At 43.8% G+C, this 17,238-nt stretch overlaps 1 protein-coding gene across 6 annotated transcripts in view; it reads left to right on the top strand.

Moving 5' to 3' along the window:
* The window catches only part of LOC111258940 (uncharacterized), a 140,768-nt gene that overhangs the window by 41,449 nt on the left and 82,081 nt on the right, over positions 1-17,238 (top strand). For 3 of the 6 annotated variants that reach the window (XR_015310378.1, XR_015310376.1, XR_002679302.1), the window contains one exon: positions 16,702-17,006. Coding sequence is in view for 3 of the 6 variants with exons in the window: in XM_086967658.1 (XP_086823784.1) it covers positions 16,702-16,779 (78 nt within the window). In the remaining 3 variants the exon portion in view is untranslated. Of the gene's footprint in view, positions 1-16,701; positions 17,007-17,238 lie in introns of those variants that run through there. The other 3 variants (XM_086967658.1, XM_086967657.1, XM_086967656.1) reach the window with 1 other exon arrangement.

The following is a 17,238-nucleotide window of genomic DNA, read 5'->3' as shown; positions in this document are numbered from 1 at the left end:
AAAATATGTTCAGCAGGCCAAGCAAGGCCGTACCAGGCAAGCCTGCAGGCGACAAACGACCCGACCTCCTCGGGAATCGACATCCCGCTAGTAAATCGCGAGTGGCCGGGTCCATGAGGTTAAACCGTATGTGAATAATAGGGATAAGCGGGGAGTCAGAATAAGAAAATCGGGCCGCTCGGTAAATGAGCAAAGTTGCATTGGGTTCGCAACGTCTATTGTATGCACATAGGACACTGCTAGTAGACCCTTAAAACCGTCGGACAACTCTAGTAGTAAAGATAGATCCGGCAATATTAAAGGTGTTGCAGTGCTGTGGTTTGCTTTATGGAAGATAAAATGTCTTTAAACTGTTTTGGAACGATCGAGCAGCTTATGAAGTTCGTGCTGCTACTTGATGGGAAGCCTGCAATAGAGAGAGTTTGAAGGGTTTCGGCGCTACAAGAACGAGACAGGTCGTCATCAGACGCGATCATAGTGTCACGAAGACACAACGCATCATTGTGTAGCCAGAGCGCCTGAATGCGTGCGCGCGTTCTACCCTTGTGTCTTCGCGGGGCAATTCGTTTCCCCCGCGCGCTGGGTGCCATCCTTTTTATTGCAGCATTTTATCTTATACTACCTATACATCGTATCCCGTAGTGATATTCAACTTTCCGCATGCTTATATCGACGGGACCGTCGACTACTCCGGCTAAGCATACGATAGTCAGTTTTGCTGGTTTTATTAAAAAATACAACGTCGTTTTGTTGTTGGTGCCAGAGGAAGGACACATAGCAGGCGGAGGGACGCCATATCAAGCCAAAAAGCGGAAGAGCTACAAAATCGTACCCATAAGTAATATACAAGAGGTACGGGGAATATTACTATTCTTGGTCGTGATGCGGTTTAAACAGCACAGAGACGGTACGATTAGGAGATCGCGCTGCAATGCACCCCACAATATGGACAAAGCAACAACATCGAAATGACTGGGGTTAGCTAAGAGCGGATGCAATTTACGATACGTTCGGTTTGCGGGTTCATAGCCCGCCATAGGTATTCATTATATGACAAAGGAGTAAATGGATTAGCGGTAATTAGATTAGACAGTGACTAAGATTACTGACGCTTATTTCGGACACTTACTTATGCCATAGGGGTATGGTTACTTCGATCCATTTGAGAGCGAGAGCTATTGATGTTGCAGGCTAACACCGATCCTACCGATGCAACAACGATGTACGTGAGGTTAGGGCACACATCGGCGACGATGTAAACATGTGCAGACATGAATCTTGGTATAGTGGCGTCAAGAAAGAATCTAATATTGTTTAGGAATATCTACGATTGATAATTGTTACGGCTTATCTATGTGATAATTCAATTGACAGGGCAAAATTGTTATTTCTTTTAAAGGTTCTATATGTGAAGGGCAATATTTTTATTGGCAACATGTTATCTAAAATGACGAAAAGCTTCTACATTAAAACCTAAGCAGTAGCTGATTCACTTCTAAATTGTTTACCCTTTTGGGAAGTTCTATATGCACCCCCTTAATAGATATATGGGATTAGTGCACTCTACGCACTCTATTCGTATGTGCAGCTCTGTATTGTGGTTTACCTAAATATAGTTCCTCGAGCTGTCATCTCAGTTTGGATCTCATTACCCGGCTTGCGCCTTCTACTACGAAAGCTTAGCATACTTCTGTCTCTTTTGTTTCTGTAATCAGCTATGGGTTTGTAGCCTAATACGACTTTAACTATGGTGTATGGAGTCGCGTTGTGAACTGATATCGCTATAACTGGAAAAGGTAAGATAGGTACAGCTGGGTTCAACACCCTTCTATCCCTTATATCGTACATTTCAGACGCAACGTATGGGTAAAAACCGAACATCTTCCGTTTGAATACAGTCAGGCAGCATCAAAGCTCATTTAAGTGGAGTACAAATATCCTCGTCTAAGGTCCGCAACGTGCGGCCGGTGCTGTTGCTGCCATTCTTGCTACCTTTACTTGAAACCTTCGAATAAAGACGGAAGGAATAGAGCACTTCGCAGGTTCTTCGCACTGCAAAACTGCGTAGATTATACGAACCCTCAAGAGACTTCTCCCGGCCAACAAGATGTAGTATCGGTTTTGTTGGCGAGAAAGCGAGCAAGCAAACCGGCAGCAAAAGAGTTACGATTCGTCGAGCAGGTAAAGGCTCGATGTTGAAGCTACAGAAAAATTGTGAGACGAGAAACTGGTCAGGTATTTACTGGCAGCCAAACGAGACCAAATTCTGTCTAGAGAAGTTGCGATACGTCTTTCGCCTTTAGACGGAAAGAAAGACTCGCTGGCTGGCTGACTAGCTGGATGGTAAGAATAGGCAGCATTGGCCATGCCCTAACTCCCACACCGAAGTCGGATTGCTACCAATTTTCTAGCACCTTCCGCCTATGCTTCCGGGCGAAGAAGGTACCTGCTTGTTCAAGCCATCGCTAGCCGAATAAGTGGAGCAGGTAGTTGCGAGCAGCAGACAAACGTATGCCTATAGTGCAGTACGCTCTTTACGAAGTTGACAATATGTTCAAAATTAGGTGAGTTAACTATAGAACTGCAAGCCGGGGCTCTCCAAAGGGCTGCATCTGCTGTTATAGAATCATGTATTTGGGTAGACACCGAGCCAAGACAAGGAAGAAGGACACTAAAAGATGATATGAAAAAGGGATACAAAAGTTTAAGCACATCAACAGCAATAATGACCCTTGGCGAGAGACAACAATAATTTAGACAGTTCGCTGTGCTATCCCGGCCCGTACCACCCGACGCAGTTTATCATTGCCTTCTCTCATTCGTCATCTTCAAGAGCGCTATAACATAAAACATTTTCCAATCCTTTCGGCCTTCTCTAGTGATACGCTTTCAGTTTTCGCAACGGTTTATCATTTCCGACCCGCTGAATGTGTCGTTTGTGAATGTGTTGTCAAATGGAGGCATATAGGTATGGGCATGTTTTGAGGGCGTGGTTTTCGTACGAGCCAGACGAACGAAGAGCTTCTCTTCCCAGAAAGGTCGCAGAAAACGGGATGCTCGAAGTCGAACGACGTTCGTGGCCTGTATAAGATAGCCCTGTATGAAGCAACGAATGTGGTTGACTGACAAGTTTCTTTCTCGCAGTAAAGTCCGTTTAAACCTGGCTCCGTAAGCCAGTGGCCACAGGCGTTGACGTCGTTCACGCGCATTTAATTAGTTCAAAGCAACGCCTAATTGAGTGTATGAGGTCGCAATACGATGAGAGACAAGAGAAGTCGAAAAGGGAGGTTGAAAAGGAAGGCGGAGTGAAAACAGAGGATACGCTACATTAAGCGTCGGGGTTAGACCGTGCTCGACTCGTGCGTACTTGGACGGTCGTACTCGGTCGATTGTCGCGTCAGGAGGCAAGATAGCAACGCTGATAGCTAGCCACGCTGTCTTTGTAGCAGTGCTACGAGCGGGGCTCCTGAAGCAAGATGCGAGTAGGGTGAATGAAAGGATAAGGAAGGATGGACACTGAAATACAAACCCTTAAATGAACTTTATTAACAACGACCGCCGTTACAGTCAGCTGGCCTAGAACGGGGGAGCAAGGGATGGGATGAGGCGACAATTGAACTGTAGCGCTGTCATCGTTATGGTTGTCGTCGCGGTCGCCGACAAGTTGATAGAAAGCGGTTGACGAGCGTAGGGCTGATTATGATCCTGGGGCTAACGGAAAATGGCCTTCTGCCATGGCGCTTCTCCTCAGCACTAACGGCTGTCGAATAGACTTGGCAGGCGGGCCATTCCTTCGCTACTACCTCCAGCAAACCGCCAGTCACTAGCCCTAGGTACGGTACCGTAGCCCGCCGTTAAATGTGTACATCCGCTGAAAGGAGAGAAAGGGGTAATGAGGACTGTAGGAATATAGTGATGGTAGAAGTGCATAGGCTAACTGACGTTTTTCCTTCCCATACCAGCACATCCTTTCGGACTGAATGAGCTTGACGTACTGTTTGGATTTCTGGGAAAGTGTGTATAGCAACCGGGCAATATACTCGCTTTGTATTTATTTCCCTCTTGCTTTGTCGTTCTTCCGTCTTTCTCTTTCTCTGGCACTCTGCCCCTTCAAGCAGTTGGAAAAATGTGTACGTAACGCCTATCCTGCTGTACAGAACCCGACACTCTTCGCGTTCACGCAAGATAGCTTCCACCAGAGCATTAGGGGAGCTGCTCCGGCTGCGGCCGCTGCCGTTGCTTTGTCCCTCGTTGAGCTGCGTGTTCAATGAATGAACTCAACCCGTTCACCGTCATACTGCTAGGTACGTCCAGCCGTGTCTCAAGCGCCAGAGCCAGCCAGCTGAATAAAAAGTGCAAGATAGAATAAAAAGTAGAAAATGACATTTACGACGACACTGGCGACCATGAAAAAGAGTTCGATTCCTGTTACACAAATTAGGAAAACAGGCCAAGAAGGAATGGGCGACGGGAGGCGTGGGGCACCTAACTGCATAATCGCTAGCGTTTGGATCCATGCTAGATTCTACCAAAACGAAAAAGCGATCGATGAGAATCGAAGTTTCCTGCTCCCTTACGCAAGGCCGGGTTAAGCATCTGTGGTTGACGTTACGTACGAACGCTTGAGTCGCTCGCTTTAACATCGACTGCAAGGGCTTTAATAGCGGCTATTTTTATCGTTATTGTTTATTGCTGCGGTGATTGCAGCAGTTTATTGTATGTTTAGAGTGATATGGAACCTGCTTTCTATCGTAATTACTGCATAATGAGTGACATATGTCACGGCGGATAACCGATAGTCATGAACCAGTATACATAGGACAGAAGCTTGACCTCGTTTTATGCCTTGCTTACTATACGTACTAGGTTGACACAAGAGCCAGATCACAGGATGAAAATCATAGCTTTGACCTGGATCTATGGCTATTACCTTTTCCATCACCGACATTACCCGAACGTCCTATTATTCGTAGCAACACATAACGTGTTTCGTCGTCGTCCACTGTGAATGTAACCCCTAATTTTATTTGTCGGTAATAGACACAGAGCGTACATGGAAGCCATTGCATATGCGTAACTGTAGGAATCATAGCGCCTTTTTGCGAGGTAGCGTGTACACCCGCCTATGTCTATTAAAGTATGATCTGTACGGTGCACATACTCTCTGGGGACAACGAAATGATCAATCTAATCTGACTCGATGCACAATACACAGCTAGGTTCTTTGGTGGGCTATGTGTCATCTTTATGGGCGTCTTTTTTCCCTTACCCTCCATTCACGTTTTTCCTGTCTTTCACTGACCTGTCGCAGGCGACTTTGTTTGTCCGTCAAATGTGACGACTTGGCGATCTTGATTATTGCTATTGTTCCCAACGTGCGCATGTAAACGACACGGCACAAATGCATTCAGCCTCCATTCGCGTGTACTCAAAAAGGGACAATTTTGTTCGGATTTTAGTAAACATGTTGGCCGCACTTAAATCCATAAAAGGTTACAGACGAATACAGACATTCGACATAATAACAATAATAACTCTGTTATCGCCTATTCGATTTCTGCTACAATCTTCACAGTAAGTCGCTAGAAAAGATCCGCTCTGCGCAAGGCCAAATTGTCTGGCCGTATTCTATGAGACGACCAACCAATAGATTATGCAACCCACACGTCGGATGGCTTGCATAATTTATTGGTTAAGCCTGCTGGAAGAATTGCCTTGTCGTTGTACCGGCATTGTTCCTCGTAAAGGGCAACTTTGTTGCATGCATGGTTGACGGATGAAGCTAGTAACGCCAGTAACGTGGCCCCCCTGTTTCGTAAGCGTTGACGACGACAATACCTTTGTCGAGGGACATACAACTGATAAAAGGAGGCTCTGAAAGTTAGAAGCATCACATACAACACCCCGTTTTGCTCATCTTGACTGTTCCGTTACCTGGATGTGGCTTGTCGGAGCACTTCACACTTTTGAGGCCAAAATGCCAAATCCCTCCCCAAGAGCCAGATCAATCATGGTGTTAGCAAGGGAACTGAGTTCAATTAGTTCAGTTAATCCGCCGTTGCTGAGGAGAAGGGAAAAGAACGACTCGGATCGCTAAAGACAAACGTATTTACACAGATTAGTTTCTCGATGTTTCCTCGATTAGAACATAACTCACAGCGGCGAAGAAGGTAGCCAACAGTTCACCGACTGACGGAATGTCCAAGCAGCCAGGGACGACCGTTCGCCCGCTCTATTCATACGTCCATACTAGACACACCTGTCGTAAGTACGGAGCATGGAAGTTGTAGTACGGTCGTCGAGGCTTCGTTTCCGAAGCAATTTCCCCTGCCTTCGCTTAGTCATAGACAGTCCTCATATTTAAGAAGATTCGAGGGCTCGACCAACTCCAGGCCCGCTGTTCGAAGCAACCTATCCTCCCTGTCAAAACCCCAAAATAATCAAAGCGTAGCATAAGCGTTGAGCTAGACAAAACATTGCAGCTATATATATATATGACTGAAGGTTAGTTTGACATTTTTGAAAAATACGCACATATATTGTTTCTTACGCGCACATAGATATATTTGCTTGCAAGCTCGGTGCCCATGATGTGGTAGGATTGATTTAACAAGATGTCACCTTACAACGGATCGTATGAAACAGAAATATTATGCTGCACTTTAAATCAATATACGCTATTCGTCATATTGAAACTGAAGCGACGCACTATTTCGTCTTGAAAATACTTATATACTATATTTAGTCAATATCTTTACCTCTTATCCAAATTTGTTGTCTTACAGGTACATAAAATGATTATTTTTTCTAAAGCCCATTTTAATAGGCCATACATCGTTCAACTGTAAGGTCATTTCTGCGGTTCTCTATGTATTCCTTCTTATACATGTTCGTGTATGCAATTGTATGTACACAACGTCTCCATATAACTTTATGCAGCCTCACTCACGCTACCCACGACGTTCTTTGCCGTCATCTATAGGCATCACCTGTACGAAGTGCTGCAAAACGGGCCAGTACTGATAAGGATTTTTGCCCTTTAGCTACCTTCGTTACTGCCACTACTAGTACACTTACGTCTTTTTCTATGGCTCCAGCGGGGGGATAGCCGTTACTTTTATCGCGTGTACGTTGCCCAACGTCAGCGTTGGGTCCAGAAGTGAACAGTGCCGGGTATCTCCCAAGAGTCGTCGAGCGGAGCAGGCTGAACGCATAGGCCAGGAGACGGCCAGTGGCTGATGGTCGGTAAAATATACTACGCATAGTTGTACATATCTAGTGGGCCTTCGGAAGTCGGTGCATAGAAATGAGAACACATCCTCTATTATTGTTCTAAGATACAGGCCCTCTGAGGCCGCTCGCCCACTCGTGCTCACGGCTTCTTGCACCAGCTTTTCTCCCCTGTCTGTATGAATAGAAGTATAATAAGCCGCTTGGTTCTGACCGAGTGGCCTGGTTCGGCTCTTTATTTTTTCGTGCACCAGTCATCTCGTGAGTTCGGGAGCAAATTCCTTCAAAAGAGTAATAATAGATGTCTAGCCAAAAGGAAGAAATGTCCCATGGTCACCGGTTGTCGTCCATTCTTCGAAAAATAGCGCCGACGTCAGAGATAACGCCGCTAAGGTAGTTGCATGGGCGGGTATGGATGGGCACAGGCAACGCGGTTAGTCAGTTGCTCACTCATTCGCTTGTGCTTCATGATGCCAAGCGTCATCTGTTCTAGCATTGTTTCTCCTTCTCTTTCCCGTTCTATTCTTATGCTTCGTCTCTCGCAGTTTCTCGCAAGAGTCAAGCCGTATCCATAATCATAACGTTCTTCTTACACTGATATATTTAAAGTTTGATAGAAAGATTGGTTTCGTCTGGCAATTTACCAGCACTCGGCGGAAGTGGTGAGGTCTTGTGTGGGTCCTACGAGCCTTTCTCGATGCTAGTCTGCAAGCTACAAAAAAGCAACGCTGCAAAACGCCCAGTGGCGGCAGCAGCAGTTGCCGCCAAACCGAACATTCAAATGGATATGCTGCTAGGTTGGGCTCGGCCGATTGGTAGATTTAGAAGTGATTCGAAAACGCATTCAGGCGGGAAGAAGAGGCAAGAGCGATTAGGGATGCGAGGGAAGCTGATAGCAAGCTAAGGCGGCCGTATTCGATGTTTAAAGTATGAATTCCTAAGTAAAGCCCTAAGCTAGCTAACTTGGTAAGCTGACGGCTGGTCGTGGCTGTACGCCGTAGATTTCTAGGCAGGCAAGAAGATGTAAGTGGTCAAAGACGGCCTAGTGAGAACGGCGGCCGAAGCGCCAGGCCGAATCTCGAAGGGAGGAGCCCTTATTGCCTCGAGTCGAGCGTGCGTTGATTGAGTTGTCCGTTGGCCGTTAGGCTGGTGGGTCGCTCCGTCAGTTCACTCAGGGACTTCATCGAGAGGGGACATAGCCACTGCTGTCGGTGCTGCTGATTGGGGATCGACTCGACTTAGGCCGGCTACTTACGTAGTTAGATTGGATAAAGCTTGCTGTCTGCTCTCCTAAGCGTGGGGTTTGCTTAGACTCGGAGGTATAGGCAAGCAGTGGAAGCAGCACCCAGGGGTTCATATCGATGAAGGCTGCTGTGTACGGTGCCGAAAGATGTTTGGTAGAAAGTAGGAGAAACAACGTTAGCCGCGTTATAGAGTCGAAGGAGAACCTTTGGTTAGAAGAGAAAGTTCGTAGGTTTCGGTATGTGAGGATGTACCAACCGATCTAACTGTACACAAACTTTTAGAGATTGCGCACGCATGAAAGGGGCAACGAACTTCTCACGTCGAAGCAAAAAGCTTTGTCAAAAATCTAACAATGCACGATTTGCCGATGGATGGCTGGAACTAGGAAATTAACGAAAGCTTACGAAACTTCCAAAACGGGAAAGTTTAAAACCGAGTGTATATATTGTATTTATGCAAATGTGTATTGAAATTCAATGCCATGACTCTGAATACCACTGAATTATATGCGCTACTTGAGTGAAGACCATGACGGATAATGTGAAGAATGGTTATACCCACAGCGCTCCAAGTCAGTAAGTCCTTGAAAAAACAAATATTGCAAAAGTCTGACACCGATTCTGAGTGTACGTAAGAAGAGATACATGTACGCACGCTTTCTGCTGCCTGTTCATTGCTAGCTGTCAGACGACCGGTGAGCAACAGTATGACCTTAAAATTTTTTACTACTATTTGCCGTGCGATATCTCAAAAGTTCAAAAAGATTTTATCTAAGCCTGTGACATATAATGGGTTCTTTGGCAAGCGTAACGTTTCGAAATTCAAGATGATAAGAGGAACCTTCTATGTTCGAAATCGCTTTTTATTAATGTAAACCCTTCAATCGTTACTCCAGAAGAATTATAATCTATTAGCTAATCCACACACAATAAAACTTCGCATTTTCTTTGCGAGCTTAGAATACGGTTGAAAAATTGAGATATTCTCAACTCAAAATAAACAAGATTTGTCGGCATCTGCTGAGCTAACTTGAATTATGATAATATCAGCAATCAATTAATAGAACGATTGTATATAGGATAGCTAAACAAGTAGAACTTAGATTAGGTATAAGTTGAATTTGTCTATAACTGGGTATAAGTGATATACATCGTCTAATTTGCGAACTATTACCAATGTACGTAATTTATGAAACGTATTTCTTAGAAATCATGCAAACCCATCTAAAAAATGGTCTTAAATGAAACTGGAACTGTATACGATATTTATACCCTTACAGTCGCATCTGCACCCTACGCAGACATCTTAGTATAGCTATCTTCGTTCAGTATAAAATCAGTAACATACATCATTGGTTACAGATCGTTTTAACTCATGTTACCAGAGTAACATTCTTACAGAATTTCAAAGTAGTGATTAAGCTGAATGATTTTCGTAGTGGTAATGATACGGAAAACTGAAAAAGGGCATTTGCAATGTGCGCAACAAATCAGTAGGCAGCACAACGAGGCATCAATTAATCCAACAGACAGACCACCAGGGGGACTGGAAGAAGCAAACAAAACTAACGCAATAGATAGAACGTACAGCTACGACAAGTGCCTCATAGTGCAGAGATGAATGGGCTCACTGCTAGCACTTTTCGCACCAGTTTTAGAGATGCAAAAAAACTAGGGACAAGGAAGCAGGACGGCGGACACGACAGGCAGCAGTTCAATGAGGACTGTCCGCTGAGCCCGAAGTGTTTCTCACCTATCGGTCATTTTTTCCGTTACCACCTAGACGCTTACCGCGTTTGCAGAAGACATTCCTTTCTTTTCTCTTGTTGATTTGCCGTTCGCCCCCACACGTATCAGCGCCAACGACAGTGCCAGCAGCGAGGTCATTGTCCTGGATCTACCTTTTCTTAAAGCTAGTTAAGCTTCCACCCTAAAGATTTTCCTCTAAGAACGTAGAATGAAGAAGGTGAGAACAAACGAAACTTCCTACTCTACCTTTTGTCCTGCACCTACACTGCAGGTCTTCCCTTTTGTCCTCCTCGAAGCCAACTTACACGAGTGAACAAAAACTCTTATTGCTATGTGCACCTGCAAGCACCTGTTGCTGCTGCTGCTACTAGTGGGGTTTTCGTGATGGGAAGCAACATGAGAAATACGGGAGCTGAACGGATTTGCGAACAAGCATGATTCTCCTCAGCTAAGCAAATGAGGACCCGCCTCAGCTGCTCTTCGCCCATCAGCTCCCCTATCGGGAACAAAAAGCGATGCTACGACTACAATAGATGCGTATACAATACAAATTTGAATGGACAATCAGATGATAAAGTATTATATAGTGTACACGCATCCAATATTATCGGTGCATATCTTATAGGTCCAATAATGTACAGGTAGAGAGAGAGAGAGAGAGAGAGAGAGAGAGAGAAAGAGAGATCTGTCAAGCAGGCTGAAAATAGATCGGGAATGGCGTACGCGAAGGGATGTACTTGGGAGTAAAGACAGACTTACCTGTATTCGATTCCAACGATGGCTCTAACGTATTTCCGCCCCGAAGTGCCGATTAGACAGGAAGTTGACCATACCAATTGGATGCAACTATTTTTGCAGCTGCTCTTGCAAATTTACTCATTATGTACGACTACAGCGTTAGTGGTAATGTTCGGTGTTACAAAGGTTTCAGGCCTGTGTCAATTTCGATGATTACATTACTAAAATGAGCATACTTGCCGACAAATACGTGCGCCGCAAGCTATCAGAAAGGTTAGAGAAATAAAACATCTGTTGCAAGCTACAATATTATACTCAACATGCTTCTCCGATGTAGGGCTATGTTCAACATTAATTAGGGAACAGGACTTGGTATGGAGAAAATGACTAAGAGCTCCGTTCTATATATTACATACTTTGTTGTTGGCCACGTCATAGGTACTATGGGAAATTGTATAGTGCGGATATTCATCAAGGACCACTGTACCGTTGCATTCGACAAGCACAAAACAACAAGTAACGATTATGCAATACATTTTTTTAATGACTGCGAAAAAGGGATTTAATTATGTTCATTAGTATAGAAGCATTAAGCTGTTAATATAACATCACTCCAATTTCTAGTTGCACCGCGACAGCTTTTTTTTTTAGGGCCTTCGAAGGCCGTAGGCCATTTTCGTAGCAATGCAAGGCAGTGGCAGTATTCCGGTAATAACAAGCAAAAAACATTGGAAATTGATTATGTTCGTCTTTCGCAGTAACGCCACTACCGCTGGAGTAATCTCGCACGCCTCATATCCGCATTCGTTCCCCACTGTGAGGTTTAGTAGATTAGATAATACATTCGATTCACACTATGCATTGGCTCGATCGTTGGCTGGAGCATCTATGTATAAAGCAAGCATCTCGGGCTGTAAATTTCCAAGTTGTGCAAAAACGTTTACCGTCGGTAACACAATGCACATACGGGAAGTATACCAAACACTGCACTACTATCTGCTTTAAATGCAGGCGGCATTCACGTTGGAGGTAAGGGAATAGCCTCGAAGTCGAGACCCATTCAGGCTTTGTAATACTCCGGCCGCATGCATGCGGCTGCAGGTTGCTTTTGTCAAAAAAACAGCAGCGGTCTTCGTGATAGCTGCAAACTGGAATTGACAGTGAGATGAGCTTAGCTTAGCCAAATGATAATGACGCAAAAACTGTGTGTACGAGAAAAAGAGAGCATGGGAGGCGCATGAAGAGCGACTTGGGTTGTTTGCAGAGCGGCAAGGATATGAGCCGCGGCATAACCGCTCCGCCATGAAATGTCGATTTGTACAAAGTGCTCGTGCCGAAAAAGTCAGCTTTCAAATTAGAACACATTTGTAGACATAAACAAGTCTTAAATATCAATGTTTTTTGCTCATTGACTGCATTATAATATCTATCGATTCACGTGTATGGAGTTGTTATCACATAACCGCACCTCCAAGGAATAGAACGAGAAGGTGCAGCCTAGTGTCAGTTAGTCAATGTGCATAGCTAGCAGAAAAAGGTGCCGTTGTCCTTTTCTATTGCAAACCCCACCGAGTGACGAGGTGGTCGTCCTTTAGGTTCGTGGAGCACTGAGGCCAGTGGGGACATATCCCTCCACTCGTTTTCCTTAAAGTCGTCCGTACCAAACGGCCCAATGTTATCGAAGCGATGCCTATTATCTGCCTAGACGAGTTTAGCTGACCGGGCTTTCGAGACAACTGCTGCTGCTGCTGTGCTCTACCGAAAGGCATTCGCCTTGCCACTTCAAGTGAAGGACATAGTTATTTTCCACTACATTGGATCTAATGCGACCGCCAAGGGTGCTGGCCATCCCCTAACGCCCCTCAAACCGGAGCAGGTCTCACGATCCGCATCGTGTCAGTAGTATACGAGCAAGCGACGATAGCAAACCGCTAGACGTTATGCTTAGAGGATGACGAAGTCTTGAATAATATGGGGTTTATTATATGGAGGCAAATGCAGGTGACCTCGACCGGATCTGTCAGAGCTACGATATCATTCAGCGCTCTCTTTCTATATGGCCTTTCTTTTTACGAGATGCCGCCTGCCGGCTCGAACCGGGTCCGAATACAGAGCAAGTAAGCCTACGAGCCGAAAAGGGGCGAGGATTTCCGGCGTGAAATCGCCCGTCCCACCTTTGATGCGTTCCTTCCATCGCTCGTGATTGCCCTGTCGCGCACGTATCTCATGCGAACGTGGTGGCTGTTCACTTAATACGACAAGGAAGAAGCCGCTAGACAGAGTCAGCAAGTAGCAGACGCAGTAAATCAAGCCAGAAGGTGTACTGAAAAAAAAACGCCATAAGGTGCTGTCTTTAGAAGGGTGTGAGATATGCAAAGTTGACCAGTAAATAGAACATCGTATCATGGTTATGGGTTTTATGGCGTGAACGTACTGATCAAAAGCAATAACATTTATCTTAAGGAAAATCGTTAGAGAGTTTACAGAACTCACTTGATAGGTTCTGTTATCTGATAACTTCTTATTAGGCGACGCTTGTTCACGAAGATTTGCTAAGACCTAATCATGCGTGCCTGGTATCTTCACTATGCCAAAAAAAAATGTATTTTCAGTCCTTAAATCGAGCTTGACGCTAATATCCCATATCTTGTTGTTTTATTTACATACACATTTATTTAATACTTACGAGTTAATTTTCATATTGCTAGTAATAACACACTGTATATGAAAATTGCGTTTAAATTACTATTCCACTGTTAACGTGGCGCGATGTCGCCATAACCCATAAGGAATAGGGGGATAAATTTATGCATGGCAGCGATGGAAGCTGTTACCGCTAGAGATGGATCTTTGGTATATTAATTAATCAGTCGATCTCGGAAATTTATCATGGTGTTTCAGCAGAGCTCATAGGACAAATAGGAGGCTCCTGGCCTGGCTTTAATAATAATAATAATGGTAAAGTAATCAAGGACGCTCATGGAATTCAGCTGTTGATAGTATGTCGATCGTATACACACCGATCATAAACATGCCGTATTTGTGTATTGTTATTGAACTAAGTGATTGTAATTCACAAGCAAATAAATACCATCTCGTTGGTCTCAGAAACAATAAACCCATTAACTAGCTTATATGGGCAGCTGGAATATAATAGAACAATTTTAATCACCAGAGTTTAAGTTTACGTTACAAATTTGTCGCAGTACTTTTTTTTACAAATTTGCCTTTAAAAACTGAAAAAAAATTCTGCTCTGTTTTCGCCTAATAAATACAATATACAACTATATTGGAAAAAGTCCTCGTAATTTTTAAACAACTTTAGGTTCTCTTTTCCTTTCAGTTGTTATCCAATTCCGATACACCATCCGAAAACGTTCTTTTTGCTTTACAGTCGTACTGTAACCACATTGTATTATTTGCCAAATTTGAAAACAGAGTCCGCGACCTAGAGGTTGCGCTTCACTCTGGGCGACTGTCTGATTTCAATGACGATCTTCTAAAGTCGCTTATGAAGAAAAACAGCTCGAAAATTGGGCCGCGGTTACACAGCCATCGCTAGCTACCTCAAATCCCTCGAATTTACGCAGAAACATGAAGTTTGGGTACTTGCAACAATGAATCATGGCTTAACGTTGCATTTACACATCTCATCCAGTATCTAACATTTCGAAGCTACACTGGTCAATTTATGCACAGAATCATCACCGAGTATGAGAAGTGTATGTACGTCAACATGAACCAGAGGTCGAAATGGATGGCTGGATCTAGAAGATTAAGCGTCTGCGCGATAGCTTCGTACGCAACGTGTGTGCATGCCAATCCTAGTGACACGCTGTGGTCTAGGTTCGAACCCGGGCATAGGCGTACCTCGTTTGGTGCTGAGTGCCAAACGGAATGTCTAAGGGCAAGCTCTGGACTTTAACTCGATCAACATCGAAGAGGGAAACCGCAGCCTAGGGTACAACCGAATCTTCATCCAAAAAAAATATGCTTTGCGTTTGGCGAAACTGCAACAGCCCAATTTACTGGAATTGTTTCCTACAGGTTAGAAATTTATCGATACAAACTGTATTCAGTCAGTCAAGCTATTCAAAGGAAACGACCCAACTAAGGAAACTAGGTTAAACCGCTCCATGACAGCGCAAAGCCACACACACGACAGACATCCTCGAAGCCGTTTCCAGAACCTCGTATAATAGGTTTTGTTGGACCACTAACGTTCTCCGGATCTTGAGCCGACAGATTTTCACCTATTCATTCACTAGAAAATCAAATGAGGAATCACACAGGACAGTGAAGTAGGCTTCAAAATTTAGCTGGACGAGTAACCTAACATCAAACCTGAAAATTTCCTGGCTAGAAAAATAGATAAACCGCCTGACCTATGAGAGAAGCTAGTGAGAAAGATACGTATTATAGTGACGTATAGTCACAGCGTAGCATTTTCTATTAAATCTAATATATTATCATAAGAACAATATGTATATAAGGATCATATCTTGTAGCCGACATAGAAGCTGATCGCCGCGGGGATTACACTTTGAACATGGTGTCGCAACGAACTAGTTTAACATGGCAACGATAGGTCCGGCGAGATACGCTAAAAGTGCTACTCCTGCTATAAGCGATCTCCGGAAACAGCCGTCTTCATTTTTTCTAAACTATCTTCTTCATTTGAGCAGGGAACGGAAGCAGCGCTCCATGAGCAGCAATGGCTCCGGGCTCACAAGAGAGCTTGAGGAAGGAGCTTAGAGGGCGGAAAACTAAGGCCCTAGATGGCCTTTGACTCAAACAGACGGACGGACAGTGATGAAATATACGATGTAAATGATTCTACTAGTAGCAAGACGATTGGGGGGCAGAAATAAAGCAGTAGCGAGACGGGCATGTTGAGGGCGCCGATGTTGAAAGTGAGAGCAGACTTTTAAAGATACGTGTTTGTCTAAAAATATCTGACCTTTTTTAGGTTTATATGTGTTTGTATTGATGATGCCTGCTTGATACTGAAGGTGTATTTACCCACAGTTGCAGAGCATTAATGCGTCTTTAACTTGGAAAGAGTTGACGGATCGACAGCATGGTCGTACCAAACGAAACGTTTAAACACGTTCGTCATGACAGAAAATGGTCAAGGGAAAAAGTAACAATTCGACTAAAATAAAAAAGAAGGATTAGTAGACAGATTTTGTTTTCAGACTTTAAAACAGTTTCTTTCATGTATAACAAAATATAGGCCATATAACGTGTAAACTAAACACACAAACAGCAAAGTTGTTCCCCAAACATAACAGAGATACCGTAAAAAGTTGTCATCCAGGAATGTGTGTCACTTTGTCTTTCCCAAAAGAGTTTTACGCGTTCTTTAAGTGTAGGTCTTTATTAAGTATAAATTGCAATTTTAGAATGGGGGGGGGGGGGTATTTAGCCAGGCCAAGTGACCTCGTACACACACATGCTTTATACTACCTACATAAACAGATATCTTTTTCATATTCGCATTGAATTTCAAAAAAATAAAACAAACACAGCAGTAAAACCTGCATGAAACTTTTTAGGACTTTTTTTTTTTTTCGCCAGACGACAGAAAATAAGAGTCCCCAGAATGATCTTTTATGAATAGCGTTCTTTCAATAGTGCTCAGTAACGTTTCTCAGACCGCTGGTGCTATCCACTGTCGGCTGTTGACGTAATCAACGTAATGTTATTAAAAGACAGACTGTCTTACCGGCTTTTTCAGAATACCTCCGGTTCTGGTGTCGATATGTCGGTCCGCTTACTACAATGAAAACAAGCATGCAAATTAAACTGAGAAGAGGTTCGTATTACCCATTTCGAAGACGCTGACTGTCCATAGGTGTACACATATGGCTTACACGCGACCTGGACTGGCGAGAATTGAACACTGCCCTATGGCGATCTATTTAACATACCCAATCATTAGCTTTAGTATGACGGTCATGTGAATCAATCAAAAAACATGGTCGTACTACGTGCTTTATTGACGATACTAAAAATAAACAAGCTAGTGCCTACAACGAAATATCTTACGACTCTATTTATCTACGACTCTTATATGTATCAACCGTCCTTACTGAAAAAGTTACACTTCGAATAGCGAGTTACGTACCAATTCTCTTGTCTTGCAAAACAGTTGTAGTACACATAAATAGACCAGTACATACATTAGTGTGTGTTTAGAACAGATAGCAATTACTAATGCCATAGAAGCAATGACATGAAGCGCCACAACCAGTGCTTGTAAAAGCATACATAT

Source organism: Varroa jacobsoni, unplaced genomic scaffold (assembly GCF_002532875.2).
Source record: "Varroa jacobsoni isolate VJ856 unplaced genomic scaffold, vjacob_1.0 scaffold_277, whole genome shotgun sequence".
Classification (NCBI taxonomy): domain Eukaryota; kingdom Metazoa; phylum Arthropoda; class Arachnida; order Mesostigmata; family Varroidae; genus Varroa; species Varroa jacobsoni.
Note: the sequence above shows the minus strand (reverse complement) of the source record. Positions and strands in the feature narration are given on the sequence as shown.